At 45.7% G+C, this 23261-nt stretch overlaps 1 protein-coding gene across 1 annotated transcript in view; it reads right to left on the reverse strand.

Moving 5' to 3' along the window:
* The window catches only part of rin3 (Ras and Rab interactor 3), a 182311-nt gene that overhangs the window by 119570 nt on the left and 39480 nt on the right, over positions 1-23261 (reverse strand). The window contains exon 3 of the mRNA XM_086002805.1: positions 6617-6731. Coding sequence (XP_085858931.1) covers positions 6617-6731 — 115 coding nt within the window. The remainder of the gene's footprint in view (positions 1-6616; positions 6732-23261) is intronic.

The following is a 23261-nucleotide window of genomic DNA, read 5'->3' on the forward strand; positions in this document are numbered from 1 at the left end:
CCGGCCATGATGTTCTTTAACCGAAGGTTGAGATCTCGCCTGGATTTGCTCAGACCAAATGTGTGAAGAAATGTCGAGGATAAACAATTCCAGCACATCAATGAGAAGCCGACAAGGAGCTTCAATGTAGGACAACCAGTCTTGGCCCGTGATTACCGAACAGAGAAATGGCAACCCGGAACGATATGCACACGGCAGGGGCCATTAATGTACACAGTGGATGTCGGGGAGAACATTGTGAGATGCCACGTCGACCAGATCTTAGCGTCACAGGAATGAGTCAACCCCATGTCTCGCGTACCTGGGAATGAACCCGACATACTGGCAGCATCTACCTCAGAAACAGTAGCAGTGGAAACCGATGGAAAGGGGCCAGAATCGCCTCCGCACCAAGAACAAGAACCTCAGGAAAGGCGCTATCCAGAATGGATCAGGAAGCTGCCCCAAAGACTGAATTTATAAATGGACTATTTCTGTTTAATGTGCATGTTAAAGTGTTAATTGTTATTTGAATGTTATGGTACTGTTAATCTAAAAGGGGAGGAATTGTTGTGTATGTACCTTTAAGAGAGAACTGTTTTACAGCTCCTGTATACTGTAGTACCGGCAGTGACCACACCTGTATATAAAGCCGGAGCAGGCTTCTGTACTTCAGTCTTGAGACTACTCTACTCCAGTGAACACCTGTTGATTGTTAAGTTACCGTCTCCGTGTAGTTCTTGGGGAAACATCCTATTTAAAGAATCACGGATCTAACAAGGAGCATCACCCCCAGGTCTTGGATGCAGTGTAGGAAGTGCTTCAATGAACTCTCAAGAGTAGCAAGAGTGAATACAGTTCTTCATTTCTCCATATCTATCAATAACACATGGCAATAGTCCTTCACCCACCCCCAACCCTCCCTCATTTTCAACAATTCCCTTCCCTTCATCACCCAGCACAAGGGCACACTAGACCACTTCTCATTTCCATTACACACACACACACACACACACAAGCACTAGACCACTTCTCATTCCCATTACACACATGCAGTCACCACTTCTTTGCTGATGGAGGGGTAGGTGAATGACGCAGAATGAAAGTGTTGTGGCAGCTGCTAACAAGCCTGGTGCAAACTTGCATTATCCTTCTGTGGTGATCACACATCAGTTGAACATTGATGGAGTAGGAACAATCTTTAGTGGCTGTACTTAAATGTTTACAGTAGAAGAGATCAAATTCAGTAACAGTAATGCATTTTTATGGAAAATTGGAACCAAATAATAAATAAAAAACACAAGCTATATAAGGCAGGCCCCTTTGATCTGTTTCTATTCCTTTAACCGTGACAGGGAGCAAGGCACTGGCATAAATCCAAACGATCGTTGATGTATAACCACAACTCCGATGTCAGCATCAAGCCATATACAGAAGTGGTATAAAACGTGGTAGAACGAGTTGAAACATGGCTCTGTTTCACGTCAGAAGGGTGTGTGAATATGCCCTAAATTCCCTTGTCCCTGCCCTCACTAGCGGCCCTTCACATCTGAAGTTTTGCCATTTTTATATTATTACTTTTGGTACTTATTTTCGCTCCCCACTTCAGCATTAAAAGTTGAAATTGCATTGTGTACTAGGATGAACACACTTAATGAAGGCACTAACCATTTAAAATAAGTATCATTGAAGAATTTACAAAATCTCAACACAATTGGAATAACTTACAATACAAACTTTCATGGGAGGTTTGGGAGGGACAATAAGGCATCTAATGACAAAATGTAGGGGGTCATTTTAAACTTGGCGATGGAGTAAAATGGGCGCTATCTAATTAACCGACCACTGAAGTCAATGCAAGGGAAAATCTGGCATTAAGTAGCTTCCATTTTACACTATCGGCAAAAGTTAAAATTACACACCGTGCAGTCCTATGACAGTCATCAATTCATGTCAAAACTAGTAACGTGTGTTGGTTTTTAACCCCTCCAATATAACATTTTATGATTGAAGAGATACCAAATAAAAGCAGGCATGCCAGGTAGAACAACAAGCCCCTGTGCTGAGATTCCCACACCACCATTATACCACCCATACATCTACCTCGCGATGACCGAGAACAGTTGCCTGTACAAGGTCCAAGTCGGGATAAGAAAGAAAGAAGGCATTTATAGCAGGCAGCCAACTGCAGAGTTGTGCCATCTACTGTAAGGAGGCCAGCAACATAGGATTGCACTTAAAGTTCACCACTGCCCTCAACATTACCGCCTCCACCTCCGCCTACTCCCAGGCTAGTCGGGGTCACCTGCAGTATCCCCTAATGTGATCCCCCCCACCCCCCGGCAAATATGTGGCCATCCAGGTTCCTGCTCCTCCTCTGCCAACACTGCTTACTACTCCTCACCTGTGTGTTGAGACTCAACTGCAGCTGAAATAACATTCTAGCAAGTCAATATTACACAAATCTAATGAAAGATGGACATAAATCTGATTACCTCTGGAATCAGGGGATCCCAATTTTAAAACCTACATTTAAAAGGAGGTTGCTATTGGTTTGACAGGCAAAATTCAAAGTGAAGCAGACTGTAGTGACCATTATTACATTTTCACTATGCCTTCTGCTTCTTTCATAGGAACATCGGAATTGCTAGATGAAAAATGACCAAGGTCCTCTAGCTTGCCTTCTACCATCTTGACAGTCGCATGATACAACAGTAATGGGGTTGACTAATCATGGCAATCAATCTCTATCAATTAGTCTACAACAGACCCAGACATGAGGCGAGGAAAACCCCCAGTGGTGGAGAGCTTTGGGAACCATAGGTCCAGAGACACTTGTGCTTTCCAACCATGCTGCACTTGCTATATGTCATGTCTCAAATTACTCATATTCAGTATACCAAAGGTTTTCTGCTGCTCTTTCTTCCACATCCTCATAGTGCTTTCTCCCTGATATTGTGCAGCAGCTCCACTACGATCTGTGCTATGGAACAGTTGATTTTATAAAAACTACGGGGATAATTTTAACCCCAAAAAACGGATGGGTTTGGGTCGGGTGGGAGGATAAAAAAGTTGAACATCTGAAACACGAACCCAACCCGCCTTGAACCCGGTTTTAACAGAGGCGGGACGAGGGGCGGGCGAACAGTCCGCTCGCAGGAGGCGGGTTGCTCGTTGAAACCTTGAAAGGAGGCGGTTTGCTTTCATTTTAACAGTGTTTTCATTTTTAATCACAGACGGCCGGGTTTCGCAGGTGTTGGTAAACTAGACAGGTAAAAGGAGGCGAGAAAGGCTGGATCCATGAGGTAAGTGCCTTTACCTCACTGCTTGTGGGCCAGGAGGAGCAAGAGTGTTTCCTCCCGGCCCAACAAGCTTAACGGTAAACACCTGCCCCCCCCGCCCCTCGCCCCCGCCACCCCACCCTGTGATCGGATCTCCCCGACCACCACCTCTAGCCCCTCACTGAATTAGCACTGGACATTTAGTGCCCAGGGCGGGAATACCGCCCCGGCCACTAAATTGGGCTTACCGCCCTGGCGGGGAAACGGAGCGTTATCTTGGGTGCGCCACTTCCTCTCGGGGCGGTGTCTGGGGCGCAAAGCACAAATTTCTCGGCAGGCGCTATTAGCCCTTTGCGCCCCGTTAGCGCCCCCCCGGAGGCGCTAACGGCGGGCGCAAAGGAGGTGAACTTCCAGGTTTCCCGTCCATAACTCCTCCCCCCGCACCGACCGCGCCGCCAAGAAAAAAGCTTTAAAAAAGCTTTGCTGCCTGAGTGAGGCACATGTTGAGTGCAACAGCAGTTGGGACAGTAACCAGCTTTTGCTACATCGAACATGTGCGCCACTCACCGGCATGCTAGTGTATTTGGTCAGTTGATATCACCAGAGCTCCTACCATAAGAACATAAGAAGTAGGAGCAGGAGTAGGCCATACGGCCCCTCGGGCCTGCTCCGCCATTCAATAGGATCATGGCTGATCCGAACCTAGACTCGCGTCCATTTCCCTGCCCTTTCCCCGTAACCCTTAATTCCCTTATCTGCTAGGAAACTGTCTATCTCCGTTTTAAATCTATTTAATGTTGCAGCTTCCACAGCTCTCTGGGGTAGCAAATTCCATAGATTTACTACCCTCTGAGTAAAGAAGTTTCTCCTCATCTCAGTTTTGAAAGGGCAGCCCCTTATTCTACGATTATGCCCCCTAGTTCTAGTCTCACCCATCCGTGGAAACATCCTCACCGCATCCACCCGATCAAGCCCCCTCACAATCTTATATGTTTCGATAAGATCGCCTCTCATTCTTCTGAACTCCAATGAGTAGAGGCCCAACCTACTCAACCTTTCCTCATACATCAACCCCCTCATCTCCGGAATCAACTGAGTGAACCTTCTCTGAACCGCCTCGAGAGCAAGTATATCTTTTCTTAAATATGGAAACCAAAACTGCACGCAGTATTCCAGGTGCGGCCTCACCAATACCCTGTATAACTGCAGCAAGACTTCCCTGTTTTTATACTCCATCCCCCTTGCAATTAAAGCCAAGATTCCATTGGCCTTCCTGATCACCTGCTGCACCTGCATACTAACTTTTTGTGTTTCATGCACCAGGACCCCCAGATCCCTTTGTACTGTAGCACTTTGCAGTTTCTCTCCATTTAGATAATAACTTACTCTTTGATTTTTTTCTGCCAAAGCGCATAACCTCACACTTTCCAACATTATATTGCATCTGCCAAATCTCTGCCCACTCGCTTAGCCTGTCTATGTCCTTTTGCAGGTTTTTTATGTCCTCCTCACTCACTGCTTTCCCTCCCATCTTTGTATCGTTGGCAAAGAGTTGTCAACTTTAAAGTCAATTAGTTGTAGTATGAAATGATTTTGGGGCTTTTCCCTGAAAAAATCTGATGGGCAGGGTTTTCATTGGGCCGTGGCGGCAGGATTGGAGGCGTGTGGGGGGTTAAAATCACGAGCCCATCCCGCCCCCAACCCACCTCCATGCCAGTTTCAAAGGAGGTGGGTACCCGACCCGCACTGGGACCCACCACCCAGAGGCGGGAAGGGGATTAGTGCCAATTGACTGCCTGTTAACAGGTAGTTAACAGGCAGTTTTTAGCCTAATCCCTATTTTCATTGGTGAAATGTGGGATTCCCGACGGCTCCAAACCACACCAAGTTAGCGAGGCGGGCCGTCGGGATGAAGGGCTTGGAGGGGTCGAGATGTCCGGTGTTCAGGTGAGTGATGGGTGCATGAGTGCAGCGGTAAGTGTGTTTGGTGTGTTTAAAGTGTTTAAAGAAGTTTTACTTACCTTTACAGCCTTCCATCCTTCAGGTCTCGGGAGTCCCTCATCTCACCGGCACAGAAAGCAGAATGGCCGCGATCTGTCAAAAATTGCAGCATTCAGCTTTCTGTTCTGGAGAAATCTCTAAATCATCCTGAGAGGAAGGAATTAACTTAGAGTACAGATTGTCAGTGTTTGACAGCTTCAAACAGCTGTCGAACGCTGATATTTCATCTGTCAAAAGGTCTTGACAGATGAAATATCAATCTGTGACATCACCTATTGCCGGGTGGCCCTTAATTGGCCTGCTGAGCCTGCTGGGCGGGCTCAACAAGGTCAATCAAGTCAAAATTGCGTGGGTTGGCTAGAACTCAATGGAGGCGGGACCACAACTCCGAAAGTTGTAGTCCCGCCTCCTACCCGCCTCCTCAATGAAAATCCAGCCCAATATATCAGAAAATCGGTTGTAATGGACAGAACAGCCATGCCAAAGCAGTATGTTAAAAATGATTTGCACTGTATAGGCTTTGTATAGCGCCAATAGTGACCTATATCACTGAGTTTTCTCAAGAGTCATCTTTTGTATTTTCCAACCATTCCTCCACTTGTTTTCCCCAGGAAAGCTCAGACATTATTACTGAGCTGGGAGTTTGTAACTCGAGGGTCTTGGCACTCTTACAGGGGATAAGTGGACAGACATCATTATCCTCGTTTAATTAATTTAATTAGTTAACAAAAACTATTTATGGAAGTGGTGTATGTCATGCTTGAAAAGTAAATAGAAAGAAACAAAGGCCGTCTTTTGAGAGAAGAGCCCGGAATACCTGTAACCTGAGAGTCCTGACCAATCATTTTTTTTTAAAGAGGAAGGAAGCCAAGGTTGTGACTCACAGTCCGAAGAGCAATTAACCTCTCGCCTAACCTCGTCTTCACTTAACAGCAATTAGACATTGTGGTCTGAAAGGGACACAGCTTTACCTTAGCAGCAGAATAATTTGGTCATTATAAAACTGCATATCATTTGACTTACCATGAGTAATGCAACAGGACATCCACTAGTATGTATAAAATATGGCAATTGTGTTCAACATTTTGATTTGGAGGGTTAAGATAAAGTTTTTTTTTGTTCTGACTGGATTAAAGTTGTTGTTACAAAGTTAAAGTTGACACAACTCATGACGATAGTGGAATATTATTATTCGTGTGTACTATAATTAGTGCATTCACTGTACTGAAGTCTGAAGTGTTTGTGGTTAGATAGTTGCTGTACTGACCAGATCTTTTAACGAGATAAAGGAAAGATCAAGTTATCTGTAATTATCACAGCAAGCAACCTGAATAGATAGAGAAAAAAGAACTCACTCGATTTATCCTCCTTTATTGAGTAGTCGTGGATGTTGGGGGTTCCATTGAGTCCAGGGAAATTCACCGAAAGAACCATATTTGTAAGGGTGCAATCTTTCCTCACCATGAATGTCTGTAATAAGAATGAATTATGCTAAATTGTATTAATCAAGCTAGATTACAGGCAATAAGAGGACTCAGTATATATACACAATAATACACACTTAACACCCAAGCAAGCAAAGAGATGTATTTGTACATCAAATAGAACCGGTTAAATAAACCATGACTACTTGTGTACCTGCCCAAGTCATCGCCCAGTTAATATTTAAGTCTAACAGTTTGATTTGTAGTATCACTAACTTTAACTTTAACAGGTCAGATGAATAGCATAATTATGAATAAAGAATTTCCAGCTGGTTAGTGGTGAGTTGGCTGTGCATGAGAGGGTACCATCTGAGAGGGCTGTGCATCATTGCACTAAAAATGGAGCATGCGTGACTATCACAGATAACACCTATTTTATTGTAAACTGAATATAGACCGCGCAATTTAGATTTTCTAAGTCAACTTAGTGGGTGTGACAATGGAGAGCTGTTAAGTTCTGTAGTAACTCTTGAAAAAAAATTCTTAAGCCATTGGAATGTGAAAACATAGAAACTGATCAATAGTTTTGATACAAAAACAGAAAATTCTGGAGTGGAGCTTGAACCCAAGACCTCCTGACTCAGAGGTGAGAGCACCACCGCTGTTAACAATTCAGGTGTAGGCCTGCATCAGAACTGGAAAAAATTACACATAAACATCATTTAAAAATAGAACAAAATGAATTTTGATTCCAATCCACCTGGGCCAGATCTCTTTTCAACTCATTCAAATTAGTCCTCCTCCAGTTCCTAGAATCATAAGCCTAGAAATTCGGTGGCGCCACAAACTCGCCTGTGCGCCAGAATTACCGCTGCGAACGGAGCCGCTTGCGCCCGCCGGAAATTCAGTTTGAGCGCCCCGCGTCCCTCTTGGGGCGCTGAAACTGAATATCGCAGCGCAACGTGCCACAGCGCCACACGCTGCGGCACAGCACGCTGCGGTACTGCAGGCCTTCCTCCCCTTCTTAAGGGGGAGGGGCCTGCACCAGCGCGATGACCGATCGCGAGTGCCGGCAAAAGAGCCCGGCACCGAGGAGAAGTGCCGGGCTCTCGGGACACAGCCGGCACTGCCCGGGGGGGGGGGGGGATCAGGAGGCCGGAGACAGCGGCGCGAGGAGGTGCTGGCAGGCGGCCACCGAAAAAATGGCCGCCCCGCACCTCCACCTTAATTTGTGCCACTACCGCCACAGGTAGGCCCCGTGAACCAGTCGCGATTTGCGACCGGCGTTACAGCGGGTGGCACGACCAAATATCGCGATCGGGGTGGTAGCGGGGCGCTGCGCACACCGATGACAGGCAAACGCCGCCATTAGCGCCCCGCTAAATATCGCGGGAGGCGTGGCCAGTGGCGCTAAAGCCACTGAGTGCGCTCTTTAGGCGCTAATTGGTGGCGCAGCCCACTGAATTTCTAGGCCAAAGAATCATAGAAATTTACGGCACAGAAAGAGGCCATTTGGCCCATCGTGTCTGTGCCGGCCGAAAAAGAGCTATCCAGCCTAATCCCACTTTCCAGCTCTTGGTCTGTAGCCTTGTAGGTTACAGCACTTCAAGTGCATATCCAAGTACTTTTTAAATGTGATGAGGGTTTCTGTCTCTACCACCCTTCAGGCAGCGAGTTACAGACCCTCACCACCCTCTGGGTGAAAAAGTTCTCCTCAACTCCCCTCTTATCCTTCTACCAATTACTTTAAATATATGCCCCCTGGTTATTGACCTCACTGCTAAGGGAACTAGGTCCTTCCTATTCACTCTATCTAAGCCCTTCATAATTTTATGCAACTCCATTAAGTCTCTCCTCAGCATCCTCTGCGCCAAAGAAAACAACCCCAGCCTATCCAATCTTTCCTCATAGCTAAAATTCTTCAGTCCTGGCAACATCCTCGTAAATCTCCTCTGTACCCTGACTAGTGCAATCACACCTTTCCTGTAATGTGGTGACCAGAACAGTACGCAGTATTCTAGCTGTGGCCTATTTTATACAGTTCAAGCATAACCTCCCTGCTCTTATATTCTATGCCTCAGCTAATTAAGGAATGTGTTAAGTCCGTGAATGATTGAGACACGGACTAGCAGGAGAGAAAGCAAACAGATCGTTACTGGTGGAAGTCAATAACGAAACTAAACAGCAGAGGCTCTCTAGCGCCTTTTATACAGGGGTGGTCACTGCCAGTACTGCAGTCTGAGACCAGTTATTCTCTTAAAGGTACATACACAACAATTCCTCCCCTTTTAGATAAACAGTACATAACATTCATTTAACAACTAAATGAAAACGAATTACAATCACAATTACTGTTGCTAGATACATTGGTTAAGTTTAAGCAATTATAAGTTCAGTCTTTGAGGGGGCTTCCTGATTCTGTCTGGATAACGCCTCTATGGGGTAACAGGTTCTTCTGGCAATGTTGAGTCGGAATCAATGTCGTTGTTTGGTTCATCTGCTTCCAATATTACCAGTTCTGCGGTAGCTGCAATTGGAACGTCGATTTCATTACCAGGTATATCAGATCGTGGTGTGGAGTTGACGTTTTCCAGTGACTCTAGAATCTGGTCAGCATAGCGTCTTACAATGCTCTCCCCAACGTCCACGGTATACATGAGAGGTCCTTGTCGTGTACAAATCGTTCCTGGCTGCCATTTCTCAGTGCGGTAGTCCCGGGCCAAAACTGGTTGCCCTATCTTAAAATTCCTGGTCGGCCTTTCATTCGTATTCTGAAACTGCCTGTTCTCCACATCTCTTCGGACGTTTGGCTGAACCAAATCCAAGCGGCATCGTAGTCTTCGATTGAAGAACCTGTTACCCCAAAGAGGCGTTATCCAGACAGAATCAGGAAGCCTCCTCAAAGACTGAACTTATAATTGCTTAAACTTAACCAATGTATCTAGCAACAGTAATTGTGATTGTAATTCGTTATCATTTAGTTGTTAAATGAATGTTATGTACTGTTTATCTAAAAGGGGAGGAACTGTTGTGTATGTACCTTTAAGAGAATAACTGGTCTCAGACTGCAGTACCGGCAGTGACCACCCCTGTATAAAAGGCGCTAGAGAGCCTCTGTTGTTTAGTTTCGTTATTGACTTCCACCAGTAAAGATCTGTTTCTTAAAAAATTCGCACTTGGGGCAGTTGGCTCGCAGCCCATGTTCCCGTAGTCTAGTGAGCACCTGTTCTAGGTTGTTAAGGTGTTCACTGTCATCTTCACCTGTTACAAGGATGTCGTCCAAGTAACACTGAGTCCCCGGAATCCCTTGCAGGACTTGTTCCATCGCTCTTTGCCATATCGCCGGAGCCGATGCTACTCCAAATACCAATCGATGATACTGGTAAAGACCTTTGTGAGTGTTTATCGTGAGATACTTCCTAGAGGACTCTTCAACCTCCATCTGCAAATATGCTTGTGGCAGGTCAATTTTTGTAAAACGCTTTCCTCCAGACAGCGAGGCGAAGCTGTCTTCTATCCTTGGAAGAGGATATTGTACTGTGCGAAGGACAGGGTTCACCGTCACCTTGAAATCCCCACAGATGCGAATCTTCCTTGGCTCTCCGGACTTATTGCTTAACATTTTCTTCATGACAGGAGTGATGGGTGTCGCCCACTCGCTCCAGTCGACCTTAGACAACACGCCCCCCTTCTCCAGATTCTCCAGCTCTGCCTCGACAGCTGAACGAATTGCATATGGTACCGGTCTCGCTTTGAAAAACTTGGGAACTGCATTCTCTTCTATTTTTAATGAGGCGGTTACGCCTTTAAGCGTGCCCAGTTCTTGTTGAAATACTTCTTTGGCGTTAGCTAAGATTGTTGACAATCGCCCAGGAGTGACGTCTTCATCTTTTTTACCGTCCACCGTCATTGCATGAATGGAATGCCAATCTAAGTTTATCTTCCTGATCCATTCCCATCCCAATAACAGTGGTCCACCATTTGGCAGTATGTAGAGATACAATTTCCGTATTTTCTTGCCATTGTATTCGACAGGCACCCTTAATTTTCCTCTGGGGTATATGTGAAAATAGCCGCTCGTAGTCTCGTCGATTCATGACGGTTAGCGCTGATCCTGTATCCAATTCCATTTTAACTTGGGACCCTGCTATTGTGAGGGTGACCCAAATGGTTCGGTGATCCTCTTTTGCGATTACATTGTGAAGTTTGAGACAGCTTAATCTCCTGTTCTCAGATTCACTATCGCTCATCTGGTCTTCGGAACTACTGTCCGTCATCTTTTGTACTTTCTTGTACGGTTCCTTAGTAGCCTTTTTGTTGTCGCTGGTCTTCTTCCCAGACCTGCAAACTCGTGCAATGTGTCCAATCTTCCCGCATTGTCTGCATATTTTGTCTTTGGACCAGCAGTCCTTCTGGTCATGGTTAGTTCTGCCGCAGCGATAACATTTTGCAAATCCCCGTGTCATTTCGTGGGTGCCGTATTCCTGTGGTTTTTGTTGAATTTCTGCAGCTCCCCTGGCTGCTGCTTCATACGATACTGCCACGCTGAAAGCCTTATCTAGCGTCAGCTTTTTTTTTGCGAGTAACTTCTTCTGTGTTCCTTCACTCAGGAGTCCACAGACAAATTTGTCCCGTAGAGTATCTGCCAGTCCTGCTCCGAACTGGCAGTGCTTTGATAGCTTGCATAGTTCCGTAAGATACTCAGCATTGCTCTCATCTTTGTGCTGAGTTCTCCTGTGGAATTTAAATCTTTCTGCTATCAACAGCGGTGCAGGGTTTAAGTGTTCCTGTAGAACAGCAACAATTTCGTTAAAACTCTTCGCCTTCGGTTTGGCTGGAGTAATCAGATCCCGCAATAGGCCGTACGTTCTAGCGTCCATTAAGTTTAGCAATATCGATGCCGTTTTCCCCTCCGCTATTTCGTTTGCCTCGAAATATACCTTGACTCTTTCCACATACGCGGTCCAGTCCTCTAATGTATTATCAAAAGCAGTGATACAGCCAGTCTTCGGCATCTTGCAAATCTAAAATGGCACCTCCCACGCTTTGCCTTCTTCCCCGATTTAACAAAATGGCGCCTCCCGCGCTTTGTCTTCTTCCCCGCTGTTGTTAGCGCTGCTTTCCACGGTTTCCTGCACGTTAAATATTGATTCTTTTTCTTTTATTATTTTCCCGTCGTGGAGCGGACCCTCTGGGACACTTCCCTCCCTCTTCTTGGGTCCGAATGCTGCCCGGCTTCGAAACACCGGCCGCGCCCTGTATGCTCCACCCTCTCTCTCTCTCTTTGCTTCCCGACTCGCTGCCCGGCCCCGTTGAAAGGCCACCCGATCGAGCTTCAGCCCACCGCAGCCCAGGAAGGATCAGAGCACTACCTGCCACCAGCCCGATTAGCTGGGAAACCACGGACCGAGGAACCCAGCCTGGCTCTGGACAATCTCTCCTGCAAGTTTTGAACCCGATGATTGACGGTCGACGCCCGTTTCTCGAGTTTCAATGGACTCTTTTTTTCTTTTTTTCTTTCTTCTGGCTCCGACCTTCAACAACGTCGTCGGAGCTGCTGCCGAGTTGCAGGTAAGTACGTTTCTTACTCGTCGCCAGTGTTAAGTCCGTGAATGATTGAGACACGGACTAGCAGGAGAGAAAACAAACAGATCTTTACTGGTGAAAGTCAATAACGAAACTAAACAGAGGCTCTCTAGCGCCTTTTATACAGGGGTGGTCACTGCCGGTACTGCAGTCTGAGACCAGTTATTCTCTTAAAGGTACATACACAACAGAATGCATCCCGTATGCCTTCTTAAAATACATGATACACTGTAGTATAAAATAGGGTTAAGTACTTTTATGCTTGATTGCTCCTTGTCCTTTTCCATAACTATTCTAAATCTGATGAATATAAACTTATAAATCCCTGTTGATTATTATTTTTGTATTTCAGAAATTATGGGAAGAGCTGTGCCAGCTACATGCAGTGCCTGTTATACTCAAACAGAGAGAAGACTGTGAGACAATCACTGTGTGATCCTTGCTAGTACTTAAAAAACATTCTCAGAGTGGTCTAGCGAAAACTGTACTGGCATGTTAATGTGAATAAAATTATGTTTATTATAGAAAGAAAGAAAGGTTTGCATTTATATGGTGTCTTTCATGACCACCGGACGTCTCAAAAGCGCTTTACAGCCAATGAAGTACTTTTGAAGTGGAGTCGCTGTTGTAATGTGGGAATTTTACAAAGCATCAATTGCACAAGGGAAATTAAAAATCTGTAACATTTTGGCTGTGGCTCCCTTTGTCTGTTTGTATATGTCCGATCCTGGGTTTGTGTTCTATCTGCTTTACTTTATGTTTGTGGGCTAAGGGGTGTATGTGTGTGTTTTTCTGTGTGTGTGCACTCGTGCGCGCATGTGGCTCTGTTTATCTTGCTTCTGTGTGTGCTTGTTCTGTGCTGGCTACATGTGTCTGCTTATCTGTGTCTGTGTACGTCTACTTTAGTATGCCAGACTAAATATTATCTATCTGCGTCAGTATGTCTTCACATATACTTAAGAAAAATGTCACAGGATGGTGTGTCTGTGTGTTTTGAGTGGATACTGCATAATTCCTTATGTGTATCATGTTGCAGTATTCTACAGTGAACGAAAGAGGCAAACTAACCATAGGTAATTCAGGGCTGATAATGCTATGGAATAATGGGTGTCAGGGAATCCTCAATAATCAGGCCCTTAGATTTGGTGTGGGTTCATAGTTTTATGGCAGTTGTTGTTTGATAAGAGGAAGTTCTCCAGTCAAGTAAAATGAAAATTAGAGCTGTCTATGAAAGCACATTATTTGATAAGAGGCAGTCATGTAAACTCTTTAGGCAATACCGCAGTTTAGCATTATCAATGCTGAAGTGCATGTTAACATCTTAAAATAAAAGGGCTGTTTGTGGTTATGGGTGGTACTAGGGCCATCCATTTCAATAATTTTACTATATAGCATTCTGACTTTTGTGACAGCAGTAGTGAGTTAGGTGAAGAAGGCAAGAAGTGGTGGAGAGCAATATTTGAGTTCGAGCATATGGCTGAAGAACATGGTACAGTAAACAACCTGCTCAATATATTAGAACTGCTTTTAACAAGACCATGCCTGACCTCTTTATTTAGTCAAGAAACCATGCACCTCTATTTATAGTGTAAAAGATATTAGTTTAATCAAATAGCTTTTTGGAATGTTATGTCCTGTTTTCCCTGTTAAAAATTTTAACTCTGAATTAATAATAGTGCAAGGATGACAGATCCCTGAATATATCTGATCATTTATGTCATGATTATTATTCTATCTCTTTTGTAGCAATGATATAAAAACATTTTTGATTCTAAATCTTTTTCCAAAATATCTTTCCAAAAGTGAAATGATTCTATTGTGTCAGAATATTTGTCACAGCATCCAGTGAGAGATTTTCACTTACACCCCAGCCCTTCTTATTGTTGTAGCTGTATTATTTTTAGGGTTTCAAAGGCTACAAAAAGAAAAACTTGCATTTATATAGCGCCTTTCACAACCTCGGGACGGCCAAAAGTGCTTTACAGCCAATGAAGTACTTCTGAAGTGTAGTCACTGTTGTAATGTAGAAAACGTAGCAGCCAATTTTCCGCACAGCAAGCTCCCACAAACTGCAATGTGATAATGACCAGATAATCTGTTTTTATTGATGTCGATTGAGGGATAAATATTGGCCAGGACACCAGAGATAACTACCCTGCTCTTCTTCGAAATAGTATCATAGGATCTTTTATGTCCACCTGAGAGAGCAGACGGGGCCTCAGTTTAACTCTCATCCAAAAGGCGGCACCTCTGACAGTGCAGCACTCCCTCAGCACTGCACTGGAGTGTCAGCCTAGATTTTTGTACTCCAGTATCTGGAGTGGGACTATGAATCCACAACCTTCTGACTCAGAGGTGAGAGTGCTACCAACTGAGCCATGGCTGACACTAGCTGACACAGACTTGAACAAAATAGTTTGGGGCCCAATTTTCACCCACAGTTTATTTTCCCTGTTGTTTATAACACAGGATTAGAAATTTTGGTTATGGGTTGCCTTTAACTAGCAACTCTAATGATTAACTAAGGTAACAAGAGGTGTTGAGAGATACCACCAAGCATACAGGTATCTATCTATAGCATTTAGGATCAAGAGCAATTCAGTAGAACGTACTGGCCCAGAAATTCGGGTCGGGGGCTTCCCGCGGGTGCAAGCCCCCGGCCTGCACTTACCTTGCGCGATGGCAGTTGAGCTGTAGGGCCCCGTGGAATTCCGCTCCGGGGCCTGGCCCAGCTGCCGGCGTGCTGTGCTTGCGTGTCCCAGGGGCGTAGTTAGTGCGATGCGTCCCCTGGGATCACGTGAGCCATGGGCAGCCAATCGGAGGAGGGAAGAGCCCATTCATAAGATTGACAGGAAGACCTGTCTAAACTTATGAATACTACAGGCCTCAAAATAGCATTAAACCTTCAAATAATTTTTTTTTTAAATCACACTTTTTCAATAAACTACAAATTACATTAAATAACTATTTTAAACAATAATTTAAATTTTTGAAAAAAATAATTTTATAAAAAAACGGGGCTAAAAATAAACTTACCTTGCTTTAAAGTATTTAAAAATAATAAACCTGTGGAAAAAATGTTTTAATTTTAATTAATTGACCACTTACCTTGAAAAAACCAGGCCTTACGCCTGCTTTTTAAATGTCTAAATCCTACAGGCTTAACCTCGCGTGAAAACCTGCAAAAAAAAACGAAGTTCAAAGCGCACGCACAGCCTCCCCTGCGCGCGCGTTCGACTTCTGAACCCCTTCGTTCAGAGGATCGGAAGTGCCGGTTTCCCGCGCATGCGCAGTGCATGTAGGAAACCCGCACTTCCATTCGGCCTACGGGTGAGTACCCCGTGCGTACTCACCCATGGAGAGCCGAATTTCTGAGCCATTATATCTTCAATTTACCAAAATCCACAATGCGGAGCCATTTTAATTAAAAGGAGCTGAGATAAGAACACAGGAACAGGAGTAAGCCATTCAGCCCCTCAAACCTGTTCCACCATCCATTTACTTGCCTTAGTTGCATATCCCTTAATATTCTTACCTAACAAAAATATATCAATCTCAGTTTTAACTTTTTCAATCAACAATTTTTGGGGGGAGTGAGTTCCAGATTTCCACAACCCTTTGTTTTCCTGACATCACCCCATAACAGCCGAGCTCTAATTTTAAGGTTATGCCTCCTTGTTCTAGACTCCTCCACCAGAGGAAAAAGGTTTCTGTCTGTCTACTCTACCAATTCCTTTAATCATAAACACCACAATTAGATCACCCATTCATCTTCTATACTCAAGGGAATACAAGCATAGCCAATGCAATTCATCAGATTAAATTAAGTACAGATTATTAGGACAGTCCCAACCATCCTTGATACTGAACTATGTAACATTGTTGAAATGATTGATCAAACATTTAATCATGATGAACTGGCATAACATCTTGGCTGAATGTGAATTCAGTGTCCTGCATGGTAAGTGTTGTTGCTATACTGAATGAATCAAAAATCACTAGGATCGCATTTGTAGAGTAACATGTATGTCAGTGTCCCAGCTATCAGATGAGAAGCTGCAGTATACTGTAGTGTTAAACAGCTACTCTGAAACACAAGCTAAGTGGCTGACACAATGGCCCTGATATTTACTTGGAGCTGGGAAGAGAGTGGGGGGGGAGGATTTTCGGACGAGAAACCCAGAAATATGAGTTCCCCGCACGTCCTGCCAAATTTGATGGCAGGACATCTTATAAATGTTTATAAGGCTGGCTGTCTGTGGTGGATGTTGGGTAGGTATGACATCGCGGGGGGCGGATGCGGACATTGTGAGGGGTGGGAGATGAATCGGACATCGCGGGGGGGGGGATTCGAGTATCATGGGGGATGAATAGGACATTGTGGAGGGGGGATTTGGACATCATGGGGGGGTGAATCAACATCGCGGGGTGCATTGGCCGATTGCGGGGTTGGGGGGGAGGGGGGAGGCCAATCGGTGGGGTCTGATCTTGTGCAGGTTAGTTTGTTGGGCCTGGGGGAAACACTCCTGCTCCCCCTGGCCCACAAGCAGTGCAATAAAGGCACTTACCTCATGGATCTGGCCTTTTTAGTCTCTGTTTGCCTGCCTGGGGCGGGTTGGAGGTGGGTTGGAGTCAGGTTTGAGAATTTTAACCTTTCCACTCGCCCCAAACCCACCCGTCCTTGGGGTTTAAAATTCTCCCCATTGTGTGTCTAGTGCATCACCATGCCACTAGCTCATTGATAGACCTGTTCATTGGTTGAATTGTAATCAATTTCAGTTTTTTTCTTATTGACTTATGATAGCCCCTTGGTTGACATGCCTTGAGAAACATACGGATCAACAGAAATAGTATTTGTTATAGCATGTCATGCATTATGCACTGTGCTATCTACTGACAATTACCTGTAGGGTGAGTTAAACAAGCTAGTGACACTAATAAAGGACATTTTACTTAACAACTTGATGAGTCCGGGGAAAGCAGTATGCTCAAACAAGCTCCAAGTATCACTTTCCCCCTTTTTACATTTCTGTCTGCTGCCAGTCCCCTGGTGGGCCATTGGAAGTGCACAGGAACACAGAGGTCATTTCTTCTGAATATTTAGCACCTCAGTGCACTTAGCGTGAAGGAGGAGGATGTTATTCTTCCACCAGTTGACTGCAAGACCCAAAAAGCAAAGATGCTTCTATGCTGCTATGTGAAGGTTGAGTCATTTATATATAAGTAAACGCCACTGATAGCATGAGAACTACCTCACTACAATTGACAGCACTCACATCGGTAGGAAGAGAAACCGGAAAAGACCCTGCAGTCCATCTGGCTGGTCTCAAAAACTAATACCTATCAATCATCTACTACCTCAAACGTAAGCTCATCATTCTGTGGCTGTGCCTTTTTTGTGCAAAGGTTGTTAGCTCAAGACTTTGGCTCAACTGGGCCATCTGAACAAACAAAGGGAAAGACATTTAACAGCAAGGACCTTTCCCCTTCAGCCTAGCAGCTCTGCATCTGCAACTAAACGTCTACAATATAGTGTGGGGAGGATTCCTTCAGCCTCATATTTGTAACCCTTTAGGGGCGGCAGAATGATTTCTTCAGCAAATGCTTTGCTGTCTTCCTGTGACCTGCAATTTTCCCCTGCAAATCTGCCTGTTTTCAGGCAGTCCCAGAGCAGTGTCCCAATTAAAATGGGGGCGGGGAGGCTCACCACTACATCACTGCCCCTACATCTGGCCTCCAAAGTTTTTCTCCATCTGCCGACCACCTGCATCAACTTGCACGGGTGTTGGCCGCCTGCCACATTTAAATGACAACAAGGGGGTGGGGCTTGGAACACTGGCCGATTTCCCTGCCTTCCCACCTTCAACACTGCCAACCCATAGCAAGATGGGCTAAAAGGGCAGCGGCTGAGAGACAGTTGCGGTGGGAGGCAGGAGAAGTCCATGGAAGAGAGGAGAAAGACTTGGCTACCTCCTTCGCTCCGCGCTTCCGAGCATTGACTTTGAAACACTAAGGGTCATTCAGAGCCATGAAACGATGAACTTTGCAGTACGTTTAGGGGGCCGCCGACCCTGGTAATAGTGCTCCCTCCATTTTTGGTGCAGCACCAACGACAATTTCTTCCCTCGCAATGGAGGGCTTCCTCTGCAGTGCAGCGATACTGCTGGGAGCTCACCCTGCATATGTAACCCAGGAAAATGGATCCGGGTTACTGCGGGCGGAATTACTGTCTCGGCCCATTTCCGGCTGGAGGAGAAACATCCTTGGGAAATGTTCTTGGGTTTGCTATATGACGTAAGAAAACTACTAGGCACTTGGTCTGAGTATTAAACAAGGCTTTAATCAACTGTTTTTCAACATGGAGATCTAGTTGTGTCCTTCACTAGTTCCTGTTAAAGAATGTCCTGCACAAGCCGGGCCCATGCCCGAGTATTTATACTCTCCCTGGACAGCGCCACCAGCAGACCACCCAGTATTATTACATAAGTCATTTTCACATGAATTACAAGATTCATGTCACTATATTCCTGCAGTCCTACTTTATAACTTTGCCTTTGGAAAATTGCAGAAAATAATTTAATCAGATTTTTCTTTTATTCAGTCTTTGAATGTGAGAGGACACTGGCAAGGCAGCATTTATTGCCATACCTTAGTGGGCCTGAGGGCATTAAGGGTCAATCATATGGCATGGGACTGGAGTCACATGGAGGTTCCCTTTTTTGACGGATATTAGTCGGGTTTTTAGGGCAAGCTGGCAGCTTTCATAGTTATTTTTCTGGTGCAAGTCCAGAGATTTATTAAATTAATTTGCACAATTTTCTGTGGCGGAATTTGAACTCACAATCGCTGGGTTGTTGGTCCAGCACCGTGAGATGCAGGCTGCTGCACCCAAGTCAAGAAGATTTGGAGGGAACGCAGAAGTCAAAGGATTTTTAAAAATATGGAATAAAAATATGTATTTTAGTGAAGAGAATACAGTATTGGTTTGTCAAACTAGCAACTACTTTGTGCCTCAAAACGAACATTATTCATAATATATAAAAATAAGAAAAATGATGTTCTTCTCATTTTCAATCCTTTTCTATTTTGTACTGTGATGAAATATATGCCTTCATCAGCCCCTGTATTTTACCTGCTTTGTATTGTGTGCACCGCCCCCTTTTTCCAATTGTGTGTATTGGCTACGCCCCTGTCTTTTGTCATATAAAGGTCTCAAGAGCTGTATGAGTCATTCTATCAGACGAACCCGATGTGTAAAGACCTGCAATGTTCTTAGTGATTAAAAGCCTTTAGTTGAATCCTTTAAACTCCTTGTCTTTGAGTTATCGATGGCACATCAATTTTAATCACTAAAACACCAAGATGGATCGACTCCTGAAACCAGAGCGCTTGGATCTGGACCCCCATGCCTCAGACGCAGCCACACAGTTCGGACACTGGTTCCAATGCTTTGAATTTTTCATTGCAAACTCATCCACCGCCATAGCAGTCGCAACCGCCACCGGAGACGTGAAACTGGGAATCCTGCGAAACTGGGTGAGCCATCGGGTCTCCCCTCTCATCCAAGATGCCACCAGCTACGGGGATGCCTGCACCATTCTGAAGGCCCACTACGTGCGGCCAATAAACGAGGTGTACGCCAGGCATCTTCTGACTACTCGCACGCAGCGGCATGGTGAGTCACTAGAGGACACTATGCTAAGCCTAAAAGTACTGGGCAGAGACTGTAACTGTAAGGCCGTGTCTGCCATCGTGTACATGGAGGAGCTGATCCGAGACTCCTTTATTGCGGGCCTCAGTTCAAATTACATTCGGCAGAAACTGTTTGAAAAGGAGGGACTGGACTTAAAACAGGCTATGGGTATAGCGTGATCGCTGGATATGGCCCAGAGGAACTCTGAATCCTGTTCCTCAGGCCACGCGGCCCACTCCACCTCGTGCGCACCGTGGGGGCCGCCATCTTGGAAGCCATCTTCACCTCCCAGGTCTCAGGCCAGCCCAGCACCATCGGAGCCCCAGCCCCCACCCAGGAGCCCCACTACTGCCGCGATGCATCGGGGCCCGAAATGCTACTTCTGCGGCCAGGACAAACACTCCAGGCATCTGTGCCCAGCGAAGGGCACCACCTGTTTTAAATGCGGGAAGAAAGGACATTTCGGCAAAGTCTGCAGAGGGAACCCCGCCTCCAACTCCACCACCGCCGCGTGCGCGCCGTGGGAGCGGCCATCTTGGACACCATCTTGTCCACCCTCATGGAATCCACCATCTTGCCCCGACTACACGGACCTCCAGGACCCACTGGTGGCCTCGATCACAGTGGATCAATCCAGGCCGCATCCGTTGTCTAAATCGATGATGGACATAGAGGTAAACGGGAACAAGGTTAAATGCTTGATTGACTGCGGGAGCACCGAAAGCTTTATTCATCCTAGCCTGGTAAAACGACTTTCACTAACGATAGTCCCCACACAGGGCAAAATTGCCATGGCTGATAAGACTCATACCTCAAAAATTACAGGTTTCTGCGCGGTTATGTTGTCGGTAAAAGGCACTGATTACAGAGATTTTAAACTATTGATAATGCCAGATCTCTGTGTGAGCGTGATATTAGGTCTGGACTTCCAGTGCCACCACCAAAGTATCACGCTTACCTACGGTGGGTCCCAGCCGCCCCTCACAGTGTGCAGTCTGGCTACCCTGAAGGTCAAGCCGCCCTCTCTGTTCGCCAACCTCGCACCCAACTGTCGACCCATAGCGACCAAGAGTAGGCGGTACAGCTGGGAGGATAGACGGTTCATTGCATCGGAAGTAGAAAGACTCAAGCGGGAGGGTATCATCGAATGCAGTACCAGCCTGTGGCGCGCCCAGGTAGTAGTAGTTAAGGGTAGCGAAAAGAAGCGGATGGCGATAGATTATAGCCAGACGGTTAATCTATACACCCAGCTAGACGCCTACCCTCTGCCCCGCATAGTGGATATGGTTAACCAAATCGCGCAATACCGGGTGTTTTCCACCATCGACCTAAAATCGGCATACCACCAGCTCCCCATTAGGCCGGAGGACCGTCCATACACCGCCTTCGAGGCGAACGGACGCCTCTACCACTTCCTCAGAGTCCCCTTTGGGGTAACGAACGGGGTCTCGGTCTTCCAGCGGGAGATGGACTGCATGGTCGATGAGAACCAGTTAACAGCCACCTAGCCATACCTAGACAACGTCACCATCTGCGGCCACGACCAGCAAGACCACGACTCGAACCTCGCGAGATTTCTGAAAACCGCCCTCAGACTCAATCTCACCTACAACGAGGATAAGTGTGTCTTTAGCACCACGCGCCTCTGTATCCTGGGCTGCGTGGTGGAAAATGGGGAAATCGGTCCGGACCCCGACCGATTGCGCCCCCTATGGGAGCTACCCCTACCAAACACTCCCAAGGCCCTGAAAAGGTGCCTGGGGTTTGTTAAGTCAGTGAATGATTGAGACACGGACTAGCAGGAGAGAAACAAACAAGTCTTTACTGGTGGAAGGCATAAACGAAACTAACCAACAGAGGCTCTCTAGCGCCTTTTATACAGGGGTGGTCACTGCAGGTACTGCAGTCTGAGACCAGTTATTCTCTTAAAGGTACATACACAACAATTCCTCCCCTTTTAGATAAACAGTACATAACATTCATTTAACAACTAATGATAACGAATTACAATCACAATTACTGTTGCTAGATACATTGGTTAAGTTTAAGCAATTATAAGTTCAGTCTTTGAGGAGGCTTCCTGATTCTGTCTGGATAACGCTTCTTTGGAGTATCAGGTTCTTCTGGCAATGTTGAGTCGGAATCAATGTCGTTGTTTGGTTCATATGCTTCCAATATTACCGGTTCTGCGGTAGCTGCAATTGGAACGTCGATTTCATTACCAGGTGTATCAGATCGTGGTGTGGAGTTGACGTTTTCCAGTGACTCTAGAATCTGGTCAGCATGGCATCTTACAATGCTCTCCCCAACGTCCACGGTATACATGAGAGGTCCTTGTCGTGCACAAATCGTTCCTGGCTGCCATTTCTCAGTGCGATAGTCCCGGGCCAAAACTGGTTGACCTATCTTAAAACTCCTGGTCGGCCTTTCATTCATATTCTGAAACTGCCTGTTCTCCACATCTCTTCGGACGTTTGGCTTAACCAAATCCAAGCGGCATCATAGTCTTCAATTGAAGAACATCATGGCTGGAGTTTGGTTGGTAACCGCATGTGTCGCATTCCGGGAGGCAAACAAGAAGTTGTCCACCTTGTGTTGTAGGGGTATATCTTCATTACACATTGCCTTGATAGCCTTCTTGAATGTTTGGACAAACCTCTCAGCCAATCCATTAGTGGCTGGATGATATGGGGCAGATGTGTAATGCTTAACACCATTGTTCTTTAAGAACCTCCGGAACTCTTCAGACACAAACTGTGGTCCATTGTCAGAGCAAATCTGTTCAAGCAGCCCATTCCTGCCGAATATGGTTCGTAAAACTGCGACAGTTTTTTCCGTGGTGGTTGAGAACATTTTTATTACCTCTGGCCACTTTGAATGTGCATCCACCGCAATTAAAAACATCGAGTCCATGAAGGGACCAGCAAAATCAATGTGCACCCTTTGCCATGGAGATGAGGGCCACTCCCATGGATGCAGAGGAGCTTGTGGTGGGGCGTTTTGGACCTTCTGGCATCCTGCACAGCTCTTGGTCATCTCTTCGATTTCTCTATCGATTCCTGGCCACCACACAAACGCTCTGGCTAAGCTCTTCATTTTTACCCCACCCAGATGACCCTCATGAAGCTCATTGAGCACTCTATCTGTCAACTTAGGTGGAATTACTACTCTGGATCCACACATCAAGGTTCCTCTGCACACTGACAGCTGTTCTCTTCTTGGCGAAAATGCTGGCAGCAGTGGTTCGCCATGTGCTGGCCATCCCTTCACCATTAAATCATAGACCCGTGATAGTGT

Source organism: Somniosus microcephalus, chromosome 12, assembly GCF_052327205.1.
Source record: "Somniosus microcephalus isolate GS21.2 chromosome 12, FLI_Smic_1.0, whole genome shotgun sequence".
In the NCBI taxonomy this organism is placed as follows: Eukaryota; Metazoa; Chordata; class Chondrichthyes; order Squaliformes; family Somniosidae; genus Somniosus; species Somniosus microcephalus.